This window comes from Monodon monoceros, unplaced genomic scaffold (assembly GCF_005190385.1).
Source record: "Monodon monoceros isolate NGI ecotype Baffin Bay Population unplaced genomic scaffold, NGI_Narwhal_1 Super_Scaffold_8, whole genome shotgun sequence".
Lineage (NCBI taxonomy): Eukaryota > Metazoa > Chordata > Mammalia > Artiodactyla > Monodontidae > Monodon > Monodon monoceros.
Window position 1 is genome coordinate 67,426,663 of NW_021703785.1, and position 22,598 is coordinate 67,449,260.

At 41.2% G+C, this 22,598-nt stretch overlaps 1 protein-coding gene across 2 annotated transcripts in view; it reads right to left on the bottom strand.

Annotated features, from left to right (window-relative positions):
* B3GLCT (beta 3-glucosyltransferase) overlaps positions 1-22,598 on the bottom strand; it is a 110,349-nt gene that overhangs the window by 25,369 nt on the left and 62,382 nt on the right. For both annotated transcript variants that reach the window (XM_029210040.1, XM_029210041.1), the window contains 5 exons: positions 21,066-21,129; positions 15,474-15,593; positions 13,832-13,901; positions 3,601-3,714; positions 1,165-1,264 (listed from right to left, as the gene is read on the bottom strand). In XM_029210040.1, the coding sequence (XP_029065873.1) occupies positions 1,165-1,264; positions 3,601-3,714; positions 13,832-13,901; positions 15,474-15,593; positions 21,066-21,129 (468 nt within the window). The remainder of the gene's footprint in view (positions 1-1,164; positions 1,265-3,600; positions 3,715-13,831; positions 13,902-15,473; positions 15,594-21,065; positions 21,130-22,598) is intronic.

Consider the following 22,598-nt stretch of genomic DNA (forward strand, 5'->3'; position numbering starts at 1 on the left):
GTTGAAAATGTTCCTCCACTGTTACCATATTTCTTATGTTATCTTGAGAAGTCTGACACCAGTCTAATCTTCTTGGTCTTTAGATTATTTCATCATTTTGCCTAGAGACTCAGAGGACTTTATGATCAAAATCTAACAGTTTTACTCGGAGATGTGAAGAAGCTGATGGTCCCAGGTCAGTTTTCCCTGGGACCTACTAGGCCCTTTCAAGATATAAATTAAGGTCTTCTTTTATTTCTGGTAATTTACATATTATTTCTGTTCTTTTGATTTTCGTCCATCAGGGACTCCAGTTATACATGTGTTAGATTTCACTGCTTCCTCCATTTCAAACCCAGACATTGTGAATTTTACTTTGTTGGGTGCTAGATGTTTTGTGTTTCTATAAATACTCTTGAGGTTTGTTCTTGGATGCAAGCCAGTTACTTAGAAACAAGTTTGGTCTTTGGGGGTCTTGCTTTAGTGTTTGTTAGGCATGACCAAAGCACTGCTTAGTCTAGGGTTAGCTATTTCCCACTATTAAAGCAAGACCCTTCTACAAACTCTACCCAATACCTGTGAATCAAGGGTTTTCCAGTCTGGCTGGTGGGAAGAGGTACCATACTCAGCCCTCTGAGAGTGGTGGGCACCACGCCCTCTAATCACTCTGGTTGGTTCTTTCTCCAGCCTCCAGGAGTTTCCTCATACATATGCACTGACTAAACTCTACTGAATACTTCAGGCGCCCCTCCACAGATCTGCAGTGTTCTCTTCCCGTGCAGCTCTCTCCTTTCCAGTGCTCTGTCCTGCTAACTCTAACGGCCTTGGTCTCCCCAGACTCTCAGCATCATCACTTCAACTCAAGGGCTCAGCTGGATTCCACCTGGGTTCCCCTCCCTGAGCAGGGACGTGGAAGCTCCCTACGACAGTTAGCTGGGGCAGTCATAGGACTCACCTCATTTGCTTCATGTGTCTCATTGATGACTGTCGTTTGTTGCCTAATATCAGTGTCTTAAAAACACTTATTTCATATATTGTGTCCTTTTTGGGGGGTTATTTCAGATGGGAGGGTAAATCCAGTCCCTGTTACTCCATCTTGGCTGGCAGCAGAAGCACCCATCACCATTTCTGACTATGAGTATACGTAGAATTTAAAGCCACCCTAGGACAGGGATGACTCCTTACCTTATTAATGTGTCATCATCCACGATGACTAACCATGCTATTTTGTCATAGCTGTGATTCAAAAATCTTTCCAAAATGGCAAATGTCTTTCCACAATGACCTAGGAAAGGTGAGAAGAAAACTTACAATGCGTTATTTTCCTTAAAACATATATAATTCATTTGGAAACATTATTTTAGTTTTAAAGTGTTGTAAGTAACAGTGTAAACACTGACATGCACCTTAAGAATTTGAAATTTTAAAAATTATCCTTTTCCGATTTCCAGAGACATAGTGAACCAGGAAGAACATTAGAGATCATGAAATCAGCGGCATTCATTTCGCACATGAGGGACTGAAGACCTAGAGAGGTGAGGGGAATTACACAAGGTCAAGTACAGGTAGGACTAGTATCTTCACGTCAGACATACAAGAAAGTTGTAAGCCTCGAAGAAACTACAGGAGCCTGGCCATCTTTCCTTAGATCTGCTTATTCTGAAGGGAAATATGAGAAGCTCAAGCATCACAACCGTAGGGAAACAATGGTGCAAAAGTACAGGATTACAAATTCAGTTATTTATTTTGTAAATATTTGCTATTAAGTTTCTAATATGCCAGACATGGTGGCCAGTTCTCAGATGTCACTAAAGATACAGTACTGAGTAAGACAGAGGCACAGTCCCTTAGATGCCAACGGATAGCGAAGCTTTAATGGAAAATGCTGGGGCCAGGGTAGCAATGGAACGCTTGGGAAGAGAACTCAAGTCGATAGAAAAGAATAAGCCCCTCTTTTCAACAAAGTATTTGGTGACACAATAGAGAACAAACCACTTGATTTAACCTGTATTTTCCTTATTCTTGATCTCTTTATGTATTTTTAACCATTTTAGTATGTATTTTTGAAAGCCACCTCAAATTCCTTTTGGATAAAGTAGAATATAAATGTGAGCAATAATAAGGTCAGACTAAAAATAAAGAAATCAAGTAAGGAGTGCATCAACAAATAAGTGATTATTATAGTCAAAGTCTAAACAGCAAGGTTACAAAAACAAACAAACAAAAAAATTCAAACAAAAATCATTTTTCCAAAACAGACAGACTTAGTGATATGTTTACTAACCTTGTCAGAATAATTGATAACTACAGGAATGACATATCTGATCTACACTGTACTTTTATCAATCAGGGCATATGAGCAACACTACCATAAAATAATCAAGATAAATTATAGAACAAGATAATCAACTCACTTTTTTTTTTTCTTTCATAAAAGGGTTTGGAGAAACCAGAAAACTAAAGAAAAAACATGGCAGGAACACTGGATAAAAATTAAGATGAACAGGGCTTCCCTGGTGGCGCAGCGGTTGAGAGTCCGCCTGCCGATGCAGGGGACACGGGTTCGTGCCCCGGTCCGGGAGGATCCCACATGCCGCGGAGCGGCTGGGCCCGTGAGCCGTGGCCGCTGAGCCTGCGCGTCCGGAGCCTGTGCTCCGCAACGGGAGAGGGCACAGCAGTGAGAGGCCCGCGTACCGGAAAAAAAAAAAAAAAAAAAAAAAAAAATTAAGATGAACAAAGAGCATCTGAAGGTGAGGTGGCCAAATTTCTACTTCCATTTTTTTTGAAATAAAAAATGTTTTGAATTAGAAAGCCTGCAATCTGAAGAGAAAAGCAGGTATACTTCCAACAATTTACTAATTAAAATATTAATATATATGGATACATATATGAGCTTATACTACATATAGCCCATGTAGAATGTGGTTAAGCGCTCTCAGAAGTACAAGCAAAATGCGTCCTAGACCACAACAGACCATAAGCTTCAGGAGGATGGAAACGGTCAGCTTCATTCCTGCTTCCCTCAGTATCTACCAATGGCTGGCATGCAGCAGTTGGGTAACAGTCCTGGCTGGATAAATGGCTAAAATTAAATGAGGAGGTGCTTTGTATGGGAAGATGATAAATTAACTCTGGACACCCCATTATGGCCACAGTGATCTATGAAGGTACAAAGAAATCTATTATTAAACTCTGTCATAACTGTCATATGCATAATTGTCATGTGCGTCAATCATATCAGTATGACCGACTGAAAACTTGTAAACTTTGTTAGCACTAAAAGCACCTAAACTGCAAGAATCCGTCCACATCCATGGGTAAAGATGTGAGGGAAGGAAAGAAAGAAACTTACAAGTGGCAAAAATTATACTATTTATAAAATATTTCAGTTTTATCTTAATTTACTATATTTACAGAGTGGACATTTTGCTTTTTTTTTTTTTTTTTGGTGGTGGGATGGTGGGTCGCCGCATGGCTTGCCGGATCTTAGTTCCCCAACTAGGGATTGAACCCAGGCCACGGCAGTGAAAGCACAGAGTCCAAACCTGGACTCTGGTGGACCGCCAGGGAATTCCCCAGAATGGACATTTTGAATAAGAGTCGTCAGAACTAAGGACTCACCTCTCTCTGTATTAGGAATTCCCAGATCCACCGTCGGAACAGAACTGTCTGCGTAATCGCTGTAGTATTCGATGTGACCTGCCTGCCCCGCCCAAGTCTGCTTTACGATGGGGACTGAAAAAATGAGAGAGGGGACCGTCACTGGCACGGGCATCTAGGAAGCCTGGAATCTCAAAGCGGCGGGATAACCACCTATAAAGGAAGGGAAGCATTACTTGTTCTTCTTCAGGTGTCTCAAGACTAAGAGCTTGCTTTCTACCCTGAGAAATGCCAACAGCATAGGAATAAAATCCTCTTCTTGAGGCATTTTCACATACACTCTAGAGCCGAGCACTTCTCATTGCTGGTGATAAATACACTGCCTCCATATAAGGATAAATTTTCTAGTCTGATTATACTGTTGTGTTTACATTAATTTTAACTTTAATTAATTTTTCTCTTTTCCCAATAGGCTGCTTCATTTAAAATTCACAACTGGACTTCTTAAATGCTTTTGAGGGGGGGAAATATAATTACTCCTAAAGATTGGAATATTGTATGTGGTTGTAGCTGAGATGTAAACTTGCCTCCCTCACGGTGGAGGGGGGACCTTTTCAAACTACACATATCTCTGCCCGAAGATTCTTACAGGACCACCCAACCCTATAAAGGGCATGACCCTACCCCTGAGAGTCACTGCATATGATGGCTGACGTTACTGAGCTGCACTTTGGGAAAATGTGGAAAAATAAGATTGAGAACCGTTGCAGATTCTAAAACTCCATCATCAACAGATAAGTTATTTTAATACAGTGAACACGAACAGCAGAAAACTCTCCTGGTTTTCTGCATTTTAGGGCGAGATGCTCAAAGGTAGCTGTGTCTCCACACCTGACACAGAAATCTGCTTGATCACTGTTTGATATTATTTTTTTTTTTTTTGCGGTACGCGGGCCTCTCACTGTTGTGGCCTCTCCCGTTGCGGAGCACAGGCTCCGGACGCACAGGCTCAGCAGCCGTGGCTCACGGGCCCAGCCGCTCCGCAGCATGTGGGATCTTCCCGGACCGGGGCACGAACCTGCGTCCCCTGCATCGGCAGGCGGACTCTCAACCACTGCGCCACCAGGGAAGCCCCTGTACTTTTTTTAAGTTACTATCTGCATCTCTAAATTTTAAGAAGGGGTTTCCGCTGTTATTTTAATAGAAAAGATCATCGTATCTAGATTTTATATTCTGTTGATTTAAGAATCTCAACTCTGATGAACCACATCTTCAGTTAATATTTTGAGACTTTATCAGATCACTTATCTTTCCCTTTTTCCCAGTCTAAATAAAAATAAATGATATGCAAAAACTACCCATGCAATGCCAAATTTAAGTGTCTAGCTATGTTAGTCAGCAAACTGGGAGAGAAACTCAGACAGCCCTTACACAGAAAATACAAAAGTGCACCATTTTATATGCCACTATTGACCAGCTTTTAAAAAAGAAAAAGACCGATGAGTTCTGGACATTTGCTACAGTCATCGCCAAATTGCGTATTTTAAGCCACTAAATATTATTTTTATACATTAAAATGCAATTCTTCTGCAATCATAAAAAGGCAGATATAAAGATTTCTCCATACCAGAATGGACAAAGATGCAGTAAATAATAGATAAGGTCGCTGAGGGGGAAAAAAAAGAAAAGAAATCCTTACTCTGTCCAAATTCCAGCACAACAAAAACCAACCTTGGCCCTGCAGTGGCAGTTTGCTTTGCATATAATAAGCAGGACTTACCCAGACAAGGCTCCCCGCAGCCTGCAGCCGCTAGTGGTGGCACTCTTGGGTAAAATGTCCTCCACTGCATAACGGGAAGAAGCTGTGAGGAAAGGCCAAGAATTTCCCTGGGTCCCAGCACCGGGGTCCTGCAAATTCTGCTTGCACTTTCCTCAGCCTTTAGCCTTCAGATTCTGTTTGCTCTAAGAGCTTTAATAAACAGGACAGGCATTTCTTCTCAATTCTCTAATTTGAATGAAGTTAAAATCAAAATCAAGTGTGAGTTAGCTCTTCACTACACCTAACTACTTGCTTCCAGTTTTCGTTTGAAACAGATGAAACAGAAATGTCACTAAAGGTAAGGATTACTGTTAGACTCAGTGCCCAACACCCCGCACAGGGCCGGGGACATAGTAGGTGCTCAATAAATAGCAGACTGAGGACTGGGTTTTGTCAGAATTCCAACAAAAGGCCAAGGGCTCTTTTTGGAACTAGTTTAAAGGAAGGTTTATTCTTATCAACGATTCATCCTTTGGTACAAGACTGGTACCACCATTACCAATCATTTGAAAATAGACAAACCATTTCAACACAGTAACGTGTTCTGAGACTCTAACACCAAAAGCATCCAGCAGTGTATCATCTGTCCCCTTATCACTGTTAACACCTGTGCATTTGTAAAGTAAGGCTGTCTCCTACAACAGCAGGTGAAGACTATTTGCAACCAGAGTTGATTCAAAACTACTTAAAACTTTAACAATATTGGTCTATTTTACTGTGACTGTTTGAACCCTAAATTGAATTCATTCTATTATTTATAATATATTTCATATTGTATTGAGGCACTAGATTCCTAAAGATATTAAACTTGGAGAAAATACTTCAATATAGTTATGTGATCTACTATCTCATTTTCAATACAGAGAAGCATACTTTCTCCCACATAATAAAACAATAGTGAATGCCTCTTTCCAGAATGTTTGCCACAAGTTAATTTAAAATTGGGGCAAAGTAAAAACTGTACTATTTAAAAAAACCCTCTGCCCAGATGGCATACGTCTTCCACATGGCCTTAAAGCCTGGAAGCAGGAGATGCATCTCCCTAAGAGGCACAGGACACACTTTTACTCCCAGTGAACTGACGTGCGAAACTGACTACAAGTGAAAATGAACTGACACTTGAGCCCTGTACAAAATCTGCCACCCAGTCAATTGTGCATGATCGTTTTGATTTAAGGAGTCTACTGTTTTCAATTAACAAACGCACCTTTTGTCTCAGTATGACCACAAAGTAAAGCCCTGGTTTCTCTTCTCTTCTCAGGGAGAGACTTAGCGACAGCACCAAGCGTGTGCTGTGATTCCCAGGTTTAGGGATGAGGCATCTGGAAGACGGAAGAGCCCCCCTCCTGGCTGACCTAACACAGCAGTTCAGGGCAGTCTGGCCCGTCTTCATCTGCGCAGCAGCCAGGGGAGAACCAAACTCTCCTTAATAATTCATGCACTCACTTCATCTAACACGGGGTGTGGCCTGCTAGCTGGCTGCATTTTCATTCAAACCCTCATGTTTTCAATGAGCAGACTGTGCCATGGTACCTACCAGACGGAACACGGCTACCACACACTCTTCAGAGTAAGTGTGTTCAGACCTAAAGGAAAGATCACTACAGTGAAGATAGCAAACAGGGTTTTTTTTTAATTCTGAAAGGAGTAAAGTGTTTCTTTTTAGGAGCTCAGGAAGCTGTGAAAAGGAACTAAAGGCTGAGCAAATGGTAATTTAACCTCTTTAATGAGAGGGAGACCGCAGGAGGAGAAACATCTCAACCCACTGCGAACAGAAATGGTGGCTGCCACGTGGTATCTGAGACCCGCGTGGGAACCGCGTGGCAGGAGGACACAGAGAAAATCCGTAACATTCACTGACAGCTAATGTCACACAAGGAAAAACACATAACCCAGGAGGAAGTGATCAGGCGGAACGTTAAACTCCAGAGATCTTTTCCTGGCTTAAACATAACTTCACATGCTGTGGCAGTTCATCACTTTACGTAATACCTTCAAAGTTTCTTTAAAACCCTACCAACTGCTTGCATGTCAGCCAGCACTGCTGTTCCAATGCTGTCAATATGTATTTCTTTCTTAAGCCAAAAGATAGAGTATATTTTTGCTAACTGTGTCCTAAGTTGCTTTATTTCATCTAAATCAGAATCAAGACACAAGCAGTTATCGAAACGCTTGTTTCACTGTTGGGCAAAAAAAAAATTACAAGATGTAAAATCATTTTTTCTAATTTTGGAACTTGGCTTTATTATCAATTTTTCCAAAAGAGTATGAAAAATGAGTTCACTGTATATGTTCCCTTGCCTTGACTACAGCCTTAAACAGAATGTTTCATCCCTCACCCTCGTCCCTGGAGGAGCCAGGAGTAGGGGCCATGGCTAGGGTCCACCTACGCTCGGAACCAAGGGCAGCGCACACACAGTGAGAGCCTGCCTCCGGAGAAGTCACTGTGTAGCCAGCTCTCAACTCCTCACAGATAAATACAGTCTTGTCTGTGTTTATTTTTTCCTTCACTGTCATTTGGTTTTTGTAACTTCAAGTGTTTCTACCAGAGTGCATACAGAAAGAAAAAAGAAAACAACCCCCCCCCAGTCCGTGTATTCTGCTTGAATAAAGCAGTAATGTGCGAGGACAAGATGGGAATCTGAATTCCCAGCTCAGTGTATATTTGAAATCGTCTGTGGGTTTGAATTCCTGGCGACCCCTCCTGCTACTGAAAATAAAAAGCCTCCTGCCACAGCTTCTGGCCGCGTCAAAACTGACCCTGAGCACAGCAGAGCATCAACACAGCTATCAAATACTATTTATCAAGCATTAGATTTATAATACATCCACAGACTGTGCAGCACAGCTCTCTGTGGCAGAAAGAATTGGGGATTTGGAGCCAGAAACCCTGAGCCCCAGCTCCCCTGCTCAGTCTACAAGATGCCAAGCTATTTGTGTCTCAACCCAAAGGCAGCTTTCTCTATGATATCAAGCGAATAAAAATAATGACCACATCGCAAGGACTGTCAACATGAAATCAGATGATAGAATATATGTGAAAAACACACCAGAAAATGTAAAAAAAGATTAGCAGTCAGAAGCAGCTACTGTAGCGTTCTCACTGAAACTAAAACGATTACTGGATAATTCTCTGGGCCAGCTGGTTGACTGGACTAGATTTCCAAAGCGAGGAGCAGAGCCCACTGGCCCAGGCAGGTTTCACTTCCATCAAGCAAAATGGACCTCAGAGCCCCTAAAATCCTGCTGCCTAGACTATCTTGTCAAACAAACAGGTCCAAGTTTAAAAATGGATTGTCACAGCAACTCGGCTGTGACATCCGCAAAATACCTCTTAGGTCTCAGGCTGCAGTGATCCCAGATGCAAATTAAGGGCTGGTTTTGGGAGGCTTGGTTTTAATGCTCCTAACAGGCTTCGAAGATTTTATCATTTTTAAAGACCTTCAACTCAAAATTCAAATATAAAAGCATTTGATAGATACCTGAAAGGATTATCACAACCTTATGCAAAGTTAAGCAAGCAATAAACTAGATTATTATAAATGACTACATTAAAATTAGCAAACTTTTTTTTTTCATTTCTGTAGAACATGAAAACTACAACAGGGATGGTCCCTAATTTTAGGGCTTTACTGTCAACTTGAAAAATGTGTTTCTAAAGAGAAAATACTACCACCCCCATTCCTAACATTGATATTGTACTCCAAATGCAGCTTCAAGATCAAGTAAATCAATTTGAGCACTTCTGCTTGCTGTTTAAAAAAAAAAAAAAGAAAGCAGCTAGTTCATTTCCCTTGACACTTTTTTTTTATTTTAACATCTTTATTGAAGTATAATTGCTTTACAGTGGTGTGTTAGTTTATGCTTTATAACAAAGTGAATCAGTTATACATATACATGTGTTCCCATATCTCTTCCCTCTTGCGTCTCCCTCCCTCCCACCCTCCCTATCCCACCCCTCTAGGTGGTCACAAAGCACCGAGCTGATCTCCCTGTGCTATGCGGCTGCTTCCCACTAGCTATCCATTTTACATTTGGTAGTGTATATACGTCCATGTCACTCTCTCACTTCCTCCCAGCTTACCTTCCCCCTCCCCATGTCAAGTCCATTCTCTACATCTGAGTCTTTATTCCTGTCCTGCCCCTAGGTTCTTCAGAAGTTTTTTTTTTTTTTTTTAGATTCCATATATATGTGTTAGCATACAGTATTTGTTTTTCTCTTTCTGACTTACTTCACTCTGTATGACAGTCTATAGGTCCATCCACCTCACTACAAATAACTCAATTTCGTTTCTTTTTATGGCTGAGTAATATTCCATTGTATATATGTGCCACATCTTCTTTATCCATTCATCTGTCGATGGACACTTAGGTTGCTTCCATGTCCTGACTGTTGTAAATAGAGCTGCAATGAATATTGTGGTACATGGCTCTTTTTAAATTATGGTTTTCTCTGGGAATATGCCAGGTAGTGGGATTGCTGGGTTGTATGGTAGTTCTATTTTTAGTTTTTTAAGGAACTTTCATACTGTTCTCCATAGTGGTATCAATTTACCTTCCCACCAACAGTGCAAGAGGGTTCCCTTTTCTCCACACCCGCTCCAGCATTTACTGTTCGTAGATTTTTTAATGATGCCCATTCTGACTGGTGTGAGGTGATACCTCATTGTAGTTTTGATTTGCATTTCTCTAATGATTAGTGATGTTGAGCATCCTTTCATGTGTTTGTTGGCAATCTGTATATCTTATTTGGAGAAATGTCTGTTTAGCCCTTCTGCCCATTTTTGGATTGGGTTGTTTTTTTTGGTATTGAGCTGCATGAGCTGCTTGTGGAGATTATTCCTTTGTCAGCTGCTTCATTTGCAAATATATTCTCCCATTCTGAGGGTTCTCTTTTCATATTGTTTATGGTTTCTTTTGCTGTGCAAAAGCTTTTAAGTTTCATTAGGTCCCATTTGTTTATTTTTGTTTTTATTCCCATTTCTCTAGGAGGTGGGTCAAAAAGGATCTTGACGTGATTGATGTCATAGAGTGTTCTGCCTATGTTTTTCTCTAAGAGTTTTATAGTGTCTGGCCTTACATTTAGGTCTTTAATCCATTTTGAGTTTATTTTTGTGTATGGTGTTAGGGAGTGTTCTAATTTCATTCTTTTACATGTAGCTCTCCAGTTATCCCAACACCACTTACTGAAGAGGCTGTTTTTCCTCCATTGTATATGCTTGCCTCCTTTATCAAAGATAAGGTGACCATATGTGCGTGGGTTTATCTCTGGGCTTTCTATCCTGTTCCATTGACCTATATTTCTGTTTTTGTGCCAGTACCATACTGTCTTGATTACTGTAGCTTTGCAGTATAGTCTGAAGTCCAGGAACCTGATTCCTGCAGCTCTGTTTTTCTTTCTCAAGATTGCTTTGGCTATGTGGGGTCTTTTGTGTTTCCATAAAATTTGTGACATTTTTGTTCTAGTTCTGTGAAAAATGCCAGTGGTAGTTTGATAGGGATTGCATTGAATCTGTAGATTGTTTTGGGTAGTATAGTCATTTTCACAATGTTGATTCTTCCAATCCAAGAACATGGTATATCTCTCCGTCTGTTTGTAGCGTCTTTAATTTCTTTCATCAGTGTCTTACAGTTTTCTGCATACAGGTCTTTTGTCTCCTTAGGTAGGTTTATTCCTAGGTATTTTATTCTTTTTGTTGCAATGGTAAATGGGAGTGTTTCCTTAATTTCTCTTTCAGATTTTTCATCATTAGTGTATAGGAATGCAAGAGATTTCTGTGTATTAATTTTGTATCCTGCTACTTTACCAAATTCATTGATTAGCTCTAGCAGTTTTCTGCTAGCATCTTTAGGATTCTCTACGTATAATATCATGTCATCTGCAAACAGTGACAGTTTTATTTCTTCTTTTCTGGTTTGGATTCCTTTAACTTCTTTTTCTTCTCTGATTGCTGTGGCTAAAACTTCCAAAACTATGTTGAATAATAGTGGTGAGAGGGGCAACCTGTCTTGTTCCTGATCTTAGTGGAAATGCTTTCAGTTTTTCACCATTGAGAACGATGTTGGCCGTGGGCTTGTCATAAATGACCTTTATTATGTCGAGGTAAGTTCCCTCTATGCCTACTTTCTGGAAGGTTTTTATTATAAATGAGTGTTGAATTTTGTCAAAAGCTTTCTCTGCATCTACTGAGATGATCGTATGGTTTTTCTCCTTCAATTTGTTAATATGGTTTATCACATTGACTGATTTGCATATATTGAAGAATCCTTGCATTCCTGGGATAAACCCCACTTGAACGTGGTGTGCGATCCTTTTAATGTGCTGTTGGGATTCTGTTTGCTAGTATTTTGTTGAGGATTTTTGTATCTATGTTTGTTAGTGCTACTGGCCTGTAGTTTTCTTTTTTTGTGACATGTTTGTCTGGTTTTGGTATCAGGTTGATGGTCGCCTCATAGAATGAGTTTGAGAGTGTTCCTCCCTCTGCTATATTTTGAAAGAGTTTGAGAAGGATAGGTGTTAGCTCTTCTCTAAATGTTTGATAGAATTCGCCTGTGAAGCCATCTGGTCCTGGGCTTTTGTTTGTTGGAAGATTTTTAATCACAGTTTCAATTTCAGTGCTCATGATTGGTCTGTTTTTATCTTCTTTTTCTTCCTGGTTCAGTCTCGGAAGGTTGTGATTTTCTAAGAATTTGTCCATTTCTTCCAGGTTGTCCATTTTTGGCATAGAGTTGCTTGTAGTAATCTCTCATGATCCTTTGTATTTCTGCAGTGCCTTCACACTTGTTTAATGAAAGGTATTTGTCAAAAACCATCCTACACTGCCAATGCAGGGGGCACGGGTTCAACCCCTGGTCCGGGAAGATCCCACACAATGTGGAGCAGCTAAGCCCATGCACCACAATTACTGAGCCTGTGCTCTAGAGCCCACGAGCCACAACTAATCAGCCTGCACGCTGCTACTACCGAGCCCATATGCCACAGCTGCTGGAGCCTGCGTGCTCTAGGGCCCCTGTGCTGCAACTGCTGAGCCCGCATGCTGCAACTACTGAAGTCTGCATGACTAGAGCCCGTGCTCCACAAGAGAAGCCACTGTAATGAGTAGCCCTCACGCCGCAACAAAGAGTAGCCCCCCCTCGCAGCAACTAAGACCCAAAAATATATATATAAATAAATAAAAGAAACTTAAAAAAAAATCATCCTTCAGAGCCCTTACAGAGTATGAAAAAGACAAAAGAATATTAAATCTAGGTTAAATTTATGATAAATGAAATTTTTAAGTGCTATATTGATTTTTGATAGTATTTTAGGACTCATATAATGAATGTATATGTTTATTTAGGCTGATTTAATAGGACTTAGAATTTATCATGACTATTTTAGGTAACCATGAAAGTTTATAGTAAATGTACTTTAAAGATAGTGTTGACTGTAACAAGATTTGAATTTATGTCAGTGTCTTAAACACTTTAATCCCAAATTATAATTTTCTTTTATTTGGAAAATATGATCCCCTTTAAAATATAATTTGTAAATATATTATCACATAAATTATATAAATGAACTCCCCACATAGCTCTAATTCCACAAAAAAAGACAGCTGGTTTAGAAATCTCTCCTCTATAAATATCACACTCTTGGTGAAATTGAGTCTGTTCATGGAAAAAATTAAAATATGTGCTAAAATTAGAAAATGCAAAAGACTGTCTAACCTTCAATTTCAGAAAAGTGCTGCTTGAAATAAGGTGAAAAAAGAGATAAATTATGTATTTATATTTAAGGTAGGCTTTTTAAAAAATAGTATCATAATAACTTAGTAGAATTCTGAAATGAAACCAACAATTTGAATAAAAACAACATTCATCTATCAATACATGCAGGATTTCTTTAAGAAGGAACCATTGCTTGTAAGGCACATTTTTCTTTTCTCTATATATCTACATGTGAGCAAATACATATCCTTACTTAAAAGTTCTGATGTGTGCATTTGAAATAAATATAAAAAGAAGGAACAGTGTTAGAAAAACATTCTTTTTGGCATTCTGTTACCCTGAAATCCCCTCTCATACTCATACAGCTCAGAGACTGCACTTGGACATAACAGGACATTGTTTTGCAAAATGGATTGTTATTCACTAACTGTCTCCTAGATTGCCACAGCTGAGCTTTTCCATTTCCAATTTAAAATACTGCTCTAATCATTCCTTAGAAGGGCTATGACCACTCATGTTGCAATACAAAATTGTCTTTTCTAATTGATCTTGGTGATTGAAGTGGTATGATGAAGAATACTGATTAAATAACTGCTTTTACTTCAATGACATATTTGTCATTGTCCCTTTTATTTAGGTTGAGTTTATATCTGGTTTGTACTGTTTTTTTAAAGGCAGTTTGCATTTTTAAAGTTCAATAAAAATGAATAACCCAAAACATACTTCTGTCACCATGAAATTTCTTGCATGTCTTTACTGCAACAAAAATATCCTTCTTCTTCACTGGATTTCCCTAAAAAAAGAAAAATATATGCATACATGAGTCAATGTGTCTTAACTGCACATCCACATTAGGTGGGTCTCACATGCTCTCAAGTTCAAATTCACCAAAGTCAGGGACATCACACTTGTCTCCAGGATTAAGTTTTAGGGGAAAAAAGGAACTGTAGCTCTGCTGACCACAAAGCATTTGCTCAGCAAGACCGGCACCAGGATCCTGGGTCAGCATTTCCACTATGTCACCTGGACGAGTGTCCTCAGCTCTCTAAACTTCCATCTGCTCATTTAGGAAATTAGGATGATAACCAACCACCCATACGGCTGCTTTTATTACTACTATTTATTAAGCGCATCACAGGTACCCAGTAAATGTTGGCTACCTTCCCTTTCCTTTTTCCAGCTGGTGAAGATTTTTGTCAAAGGGAGAGAGAAGTAGGGGGATGTTTTAGTGTAAAATAAGAGATGACTCCCTTCTGGGGGCCCAGCCTTACTTTGATGTTAAAGTATTTTTATGGCTCTTTATCGTCTACCCAAATCTAGGCAACAGCGATGTTCTGTCCTCTGCCAAAGGCAGGATAACTTCCAACACTTTGGAGGAGCCTGGAGCCCTGCCCTGGTTCCAGCCCAAGCCAATCACTCAGATGAAGGGGCTCACGGAGGGGCTTGCGGACAATCCACACTCAGGCCGTGGGCACTTCACGGAGGGAGCTGGGTTGGGCGGTGTGTTCTGGCCCCTTTATCGCTATCTTAGCCCTGCAGTGATACTCAATCCTAATTCTGCATCATTTGGGGCTGGTTTATAGCGACACGTAACTGCAGTTTTGTCATGTCACTCAAGGCACTAGGTCAACCCCTCCAGATTGTCCAGGAGAACATTAAAGGACAAGCAAGCATAATGTCTAAAAAGACATCTCCCCCTCAGGAACTGTGCCAACAGTACAGATTCTCTCCCACTGTTGCAGTGTGTGTGTGTCTGTGTGTACATGTATTCCTCTTTGAAAATGCAACACACAGACTTCTGTATCAATGACCTGAAAATAACAGACAACGTTTGAGGTAGTGAATATATTTTTCATTATGAGGAAGGATTGTTAACCACCCAGTTGAGTCCTGGGGTCTTCAGGCCCATCCTGGGGACTGGTCCAAGGGTCTACCCTAACAAGTAGGTTAATTCTAAAAGTTCTACACAGTCTCAGGTGAGATCAAAGTGAGGTCACTGGCTGAGAAAGTAAAGGGGGTGGGCTCGAGGAGAAGGCTTAGGAATAACGGGAAATGTCTGAGATTGCCTTGCTAGGAAACAGAATAGGAATTCCAACAGCTACATGCTACATCTTCAACAAAAGAAATGACTCCAGGCTACACCTCCGCAGCTCTCAGTGCCACCCTGCTCTCTTCTCTTGTGCAAAACAGGGTAACGACAGTGCTCACCTTATAGGGCCAGTATCCCCAGAAACATGATATATAGTTCTCACGTGGCACATGGCAGATGTTGGGGTTTTTTAGGATGGAAAGTGCTAGGACAACATTGTGCACAGCATGTATGTTTTCCTTTGACACACGAGGAAGCTGTCCTGTCATTACTTACGCAAAGCGGTAGAAAAGAATGAAATGCGGTGGCACAGGAAGAGTCCACCCCGTCTGTACAAAACTCAGGCACAGGAGTGAGGGGCGGTCCATCACCTCTGTCCCAGATGTAGAGAGCGATCTGTCACACAGGAAACCGGCATGAATGAAAGCTCTTAACCAGCACCACAGGTCCACGAAGGTATGAAACATCTCAAGGGCAAGCAGACCTTACCTTCTCTAGAGAATATTAAATTGAACCACATCAATGTGTCAGCATTCAACAGTTTTTTGTGTGTTTTTTTGGTTTTTTTTTTTTTTTTGCAGTACGCGGGCCTCTCACTGTTGTGGCCCCTCCCGTGCGGAGCACAGGCTCCAGATGCGCAGGCCCAGCGGCCATGGCCCACGGGCCCAGCCGCTCCGTGGCATGTGGGATCCTCCCAGACCGGGGCACGAACCCGCGTCCCCCGCTTTGGCAGGTGAACTCTCAACCACTGCGCCACCAGGGAAGCCCTTTGGGTTTTTTTTACTTACAAAAAGAGTAATTCCATGTGGAGCAATCTAATCTTTTATTAACCGTAAACAATTAATTAAGAATCAGTATTCTGACCTCCAAAAAATTCCACATTGTCATAAGCAATTTTAGGGAAGCTATTTCAGGGATTCTAAAACATCACAGAGAAAGATAAAAGGAAATATCATGACTCTGGTTTCCTGCAGGATGGTAATTACATACCCTGAAAAACCGACTGGCTGAAAATATCTAAAAATATCGAGATAAAATATTTTTCAAAGCATTTTAAATGTATTGCTAACTTGGCACAAAAACGTGGAGCTTATGAGGACAAAAATGGAAAGTGAGAACCTGAGGAAAAAGGCCACTGAGGGTAGTTCTCCCCAGTAGGTATCAGCTGGGCTCTGAGGATGCCAAGGTTCTGATGCATGTTAACAGAATAAAGCCCATGACCTGCCCAAGGTGGGGCGTGTCTAACAGCAAAGCCCCAAAACTGGCACTAGATGGAGGGAAAAATCATCTCCAGATATCCTGAGATTCTGTAACCAAAGGCAGGCCTCCCTCATTTGTCACCTACGTGTTCCAGAAACACCTCGGAGTAATTTAAAGTGGCCCTAAGTCAGCCTGAGCCTCTAGCAGCCGGCAAAAACTAATGCAAATCCTTACTGAGGAGCCCACACCCTTAATATAGGACGGGGGACGGCCACAGTTCCCAAGGAGCTAAAGTACTCGGAAAAATCACAAAAAGTAGTACAAAGAGACGAGATGATGGGCAAGAGCCAGCAGACACAGCTTGCTCAGGCCCAGAAGACTTTGGGGATTGGAATGATCAAGCACAGAATAGAAAATGACTGTTTCATATATTTTTATAAAGAAAAGAAAAACTTTAAAACATGAGCAAAATTTCTGAAAGATTGTACAAGAGACCAAATTTGAAAAAGAAATGTCTAGAACTTGTAGATGTGAAAAGTACAATGCTTAGGGCTTCCCTGGTGGTGCAGTGGTTGAGAGTCTGCCTGCCGATGCAGGGGACACGGGTTCGTGCCCCGGTGTGGGAGGATCCCACATGCCGCAGAGCGGCTGGGCCCGTAAGCCGTGGCCGCTGAGCCTGCGCGTCCGGAGCCTGTGCTTCGCAACGGGAGAGGCCACAGCAGTGAGAGGCCTGCGTACCGCCAAAAAAAAAAAAAAAGAAGAAGAAGAAGAAAAATACAATGCTTAAAATGAACATTTTAATGGTGGGGATAAACAGCATATTAGACACAGCTGAATAAAAACTAGGGAACTAAAAGATAAAGTCTTCCAAGTTATTTGAAATGTAGCCCAGCTAGAAACAGAGATGGGGAATGTAGAAGAGAAGTTCAAACTTCTAGCATATATCTAAAGTTCCAGAAGGAGATAACAGAGGGGATAAGAAAACAGCTGAAAAGACAATGGCTGAGAAATTTTTTTAAATGTAATTAAAAAAAAATAGGATTGCTTAACAATCCTATTATAGAAAGGCCCAATGAATTCTAAACAGGATTAGAAAAAAAAGAGTCTGCACCTAGACATATATATACCATAGTGAAACTGCAGAACACCAAAGACAAAGAACAATCTTAAAAGCAGCCAGAGAAACAGCAGATTACTGACAATGGAACCATGTAAGAGTGGCAGTTGATTTCCTAACACAACAGCAGTAACAGAAGCCAGAGCACAGGGGAACAACAGTATTGTGATGAGAGAAAATGTCTCACAACCTAGAATTGTACACACAATGCAACTATGTCTCAAGAACAAAGCTGAAATAAATTATTATTTTTTTAATTATTTATAGTCCCTATATATTTATTTATTTATTTATGGTTGTGTTGGATCTTCGTTTCTGTGCGAGGGCTTTCTCTCGTTGTGGCAAGCGGGGGCCACTCTTCATCGCAGTGCGCGGGCCTCTCACTATCGCGGCCTCTCTTGTTGTGGAGCACAGGCTCCAGACGCGCAGGCTCAGTAATTGTGGCTCACGGGCCCAGTTGCTCCGCAGCATTTGGGATCTTCCCAGACCAGGGCTCGAACCCGTGTCCCCTGCATTGGCAGGCAGATTCTCAACCACTGGGCCACCAGGGAAGCCCCTGAAATAATTTTTAAGGAAAAAAAAAAATACAAAAAATGGAGAATTTGCCACGTCACTAAAAAGGAAATTCTGAAGGATATACTTCAGGAAGAATAAAAATGATCCCCGTTGGCAGGTCCAAGAAGCAAAACAGAATAGTGAGCACAGACACGGCAAATACAGGGTTAAGCTAATACAAATCATTTAACTGTATAAAGTAAGGAAGGACAATACCTGAGTTGCAGGGTTGAAAAAAAAGAAAGAACAAAAATACTGGACAAAAGAGCATAAAAACTGGGAGCGGGATAATCAGAGTTATTATATTCAGGCCCTTAGATTTCTAGGCTATTGATTAATTAGCCACTTACTGTACATGTTAAAGTACGGTAAGTCCCCTGCATACGAACAAGTTCCGTTCCAAGAGCGAGTCTGTAAGTCCAATTTGTTCGTAAGGCCAACAGAGTTAGCCTAGGTACCCACCTCACACAATCGGCCATATAGTACTGCACTGTAACAGGTTCATAATACGTTTGCATCTTTGAGAGTTCGCAGCTTGAAGGTTCGTATGTAGGGGACTTACTGCATTTAAAACAACCATTAAGGAACAGACATTGAGAATGAACTTCAAAATAACAGAGGAGGGAAAAAAATGGAATAAAAATTTTAAAAATCTAAAAGAAAGCAAGGCAATTTTCAAAAGAAAAAAATGGGAGACAAAGGATAAAATAAAAGTGTTAGTAAGCATGAAAAATGTAAATTTGCTATATGGTTTGAAGATAAAGATTGTCAAACTGGGAGAAAAAAACAAACACGTCCTCTTTAAGAGAGATGCATCAAAAGAGGACACAAAAGAATTGAAAGAAAAAAATGAAAAACAATGATGAAGCAAACACCGAAAGAAAGCTAGTATAGAAGTGTTCCTATCAACAAAGTAAATGCTAAGGCAAAAAGCATTACTAGAGATAAAGATACATTTACCGGGAGGAGGTAACAATTCTAAACTTGTATGCATCTAATTAACATAGCCTCAGAGTATAAATAGCAAGAGCTGGCAGCTCCACAAGGAGACACTGTCACCACTATTGTGGAAGACTTTCACATTCCTCCCTTAGCAAATGACGGGTCAAGCAGACACAACGAAGTAGGAAAAGGGAGAGAGGGAGGAAATAAAATATGTGAAAAGCACAATAGATTAACTGATTAATCTATTTGTTCTTTAGTAGACAGAAAGAGAATATTATACCACCCCCAAATCAGAGCACACACATCCTTTTCTCCATTTATGAAAAGTGGACATGAACTAGGCCATTAAGCAAACCTAAAAATATTTCAAATGACTGTTATACAGACCCATCATACTACGTTAGAAATCAATAACAACACACAAATATACTGAGTCACAATGAAAAATGTATTTTTTAAAGTCGGTCACAGTCAAAAAACAGTTTAAAAGCTTCTGTCCTAGAGAAACTCTTGTAGAGGATCATCATGACACATGTCAAAAATATTCATAGAACTGGTGACTGCAACAGCAAAACCCAGTCGCAACCCGGAGGCCCACTACCAGCAGACTGGGCAAATACACTGTGGTATGGTCCTGGGAGAGACAGTTATACAAAGTGACAATAGTTCATTAAAGCCACACGTATCAACACGGATGACTTTCAAATTAGAACATTATTCAGGGTACAGTTCTGTTTATATAAAGGCCAGAAGGATGCAAAACTACATATTATTCAGAGATACATTCATATGTGATCATATATGAAGAAAAGGGGGCGAGGGAGAGAATTCAAGAAAGTTGTTGACTCTCGTTAGAACGAAGGGGGACCCTCCTGGGGAGATACTTACAGGTAGCCTCCAAGCAACTGATCAAGTTCAATCTCTTAAGCATAGATATTCTGACTGATCTTTATACCTTTCATGTATGTTAGAGGGTTTTTTTGTATGTTATTCAATGTTTCATAGACTCCCAAACCTGGGTATCTATACCTGAGCTGACTTTTCATTAAAAATATCCAGACAGGGCTTCCCTGGTGGCGCAGTGGTTGAGAGTCCGCCTGCCGATGCAGGGTACGTGGGTTCGTGCCCCGGTGCAGGAGGATCCCACATGCCGCGGAGCGGCTGGGCCTGTGAGCCATGGCCGCTGAGCCTGCGTGTCCGGAGCCTGTGCTCCGCCACGGGGGAGGCCACAACAGTGAGAGGCCCGCGTACCGCAAAAAAAAAAAAAAAAAAAAAAAAAATCTAGACAGACCCTGGCTTTCAACTAGTCATTCTTTCCCTTCTGTGGAAAAGAATGATTTTTAACAGGAATATTTCTCCTCAAATAACCTATTTCATCATTTAGAAATACTCCCCAAATTAAAATCTTGTGAGTGCCCTTTTCGCTCCTGGCAGGCTACCAGCACTGCTGGACTGAGTCACGATTGGCCCCAATGTCCTAAAATACAGATTCCTACAGAGGGAAAGGCAGGTCTGTTTCAGGCAGTCAGATGTACGCATGAAGAGACCTTCTTGATGATGATTCAGGAGAGATTAATGGATTAAGGAAGGGACGCCCGCCACCTGCCTCCAGGACGACTGGTCACAGATGTCCACTAAATGCCAGGGTGCTGGGGGACCAGCTGGCCCAACTCTGCTCCACAGGGTCCAGCACAAGAGACATGTCGAAGACATATGTGCAACCAAAGCACAAAAAAAGACCAGAGGTATTTTACTGACATTTTTGCATGTTTTTAAAAATCCATCTCTGGACCCATCCACCTAGCTTAAAAACAAAGGATGAAGAATCACAGACACAACTGTTTTCTCCACTGTTCCTTCTCCACCTACATGACCAAAATGGGCTTAAAGAAGGCCCTCACAGACTGTAGCATGTGCAATTTCCTCGTTGGGAAAATATGGATGTGAGTGGCAAAGGGGATGCACCTTTCAGGGAAAACAAGACACCTTTTGTATCAAAAGACACAAATTCTTGATTACAAAGACTTTTAACCAAACAAATAATGACCTACCTCATATTTTAAATCTATTGTAAAGTCGGATTTCAGGGACTCGCTCTTCAATCTCTTGGTAAGCCTAGAAAATAGAGACAATTTGAGTTTTTTGAAAAAAACCAAAAAAGCATCAAACAAGAAGAACACATTCTTGAGACTTTCTAATGTTTGAAAACAAATAAAAATATAAATTTTAAGACAAAAGTAAGAGTTTAATTTCCTTGAGGCAAAGGACTATGAAAACACAATTATTTGTGGACCAGGACACGAATGCAAGGCTTGTTGCAAACGTAGTGTTCGTTATTCAACATCTGGAAAATAACATAAAACACAATACGATACATGTCTTTTAAAAAGCCACAGAGTGTGCTGACTCCTGATAATCCTTGACTAAATAATGACAGAGAAAGAAAAGGAAAAGAAAAAAGCCTGCCTGATAGAGAAACAGAAGTTGCTACTTTTCAGTCTCCTACTTTTAATGACCCTATGAATTACAGTTTGTGGAGTTTCCTGGGGGAGAGAGCATGTGGTTTCGGGAAAGAATAACAGTTTCAAGTCATTTTCTTGCTTCAGAAAAGCCGTAATGGCTCTTTTCAACACAGAAGAGAGGCCCAGACCCCTGGGCCCCGGCTCTAGAGCCCCCCGCTCCCCAGCGTGCACCAGCTCCCCCGAAGCGCGCTCCTGGCCACACGGTGGCCCAGTTCGCCCCGACCCAACCTCTACCTGGCAGCCTTTTCTCCAAGACCGAATTCAAGGGTGTCCAGACCTGCCCACGAGAATAAATGGAAACTTCCTTTGCCCCCAGAGTGGGAAGCACAGTCCCGTTCATCACACACGGCGAGCCCCCTGCGCCCCCCTCCTGCTCTGCACCCCAAACAGCACCCACCGCCCGGGCCCAAACGAGCACTCGGTGAGCGATCTGAAGGGATGAGGGCAAATTGCAATACATTCCTCCATTTCAGGCTGAGTGAGGTAGAACGACATGCTTACCAAGACCACGGAACTGCCACAGGCTTTACGTTTATTACAGGGCTACAGACGGGACCCTCGTTTCAATGACGAACCTCCTAATAAATATTTTAACTACAAAGAAATAATGGTAATTTGAAAAGAAAAACTAGTAATCAGTTTCAAAAGTCCTCGCTGGGTTTTTAGCCTGGTTGAGCCACAGACATTTCTCTAAAAATTTATCTCTAATCGGAGGAAAGATGAAGGAGGACACAGGTTATAATTTACGTGTAGTCATGAAGCACCGGCCTCACGGTTGATAGGAATGTGGCTCGATGGCACACAGCTCGGAAAGAAGCCCCATGGAACCTCTGCTACATTCCTGCTCAGTACCTGCCCACCGGCTCAGGGGCAGGAGTGGGTGAGGACACTGCATAAAGAGACTGCATTCTCAGAACATTCCTGACATATATTAAGAGAAAACTCTGCCCTGGTGTGGAATCTTGTCCAACTCGAACTCTGCTTGGCTGGAGCCAGTTTTCATGAATAAACTCTTTTAAGGTAACTTGGGGATTTGGACTCATGCCAAGTGCCTTCAAAATC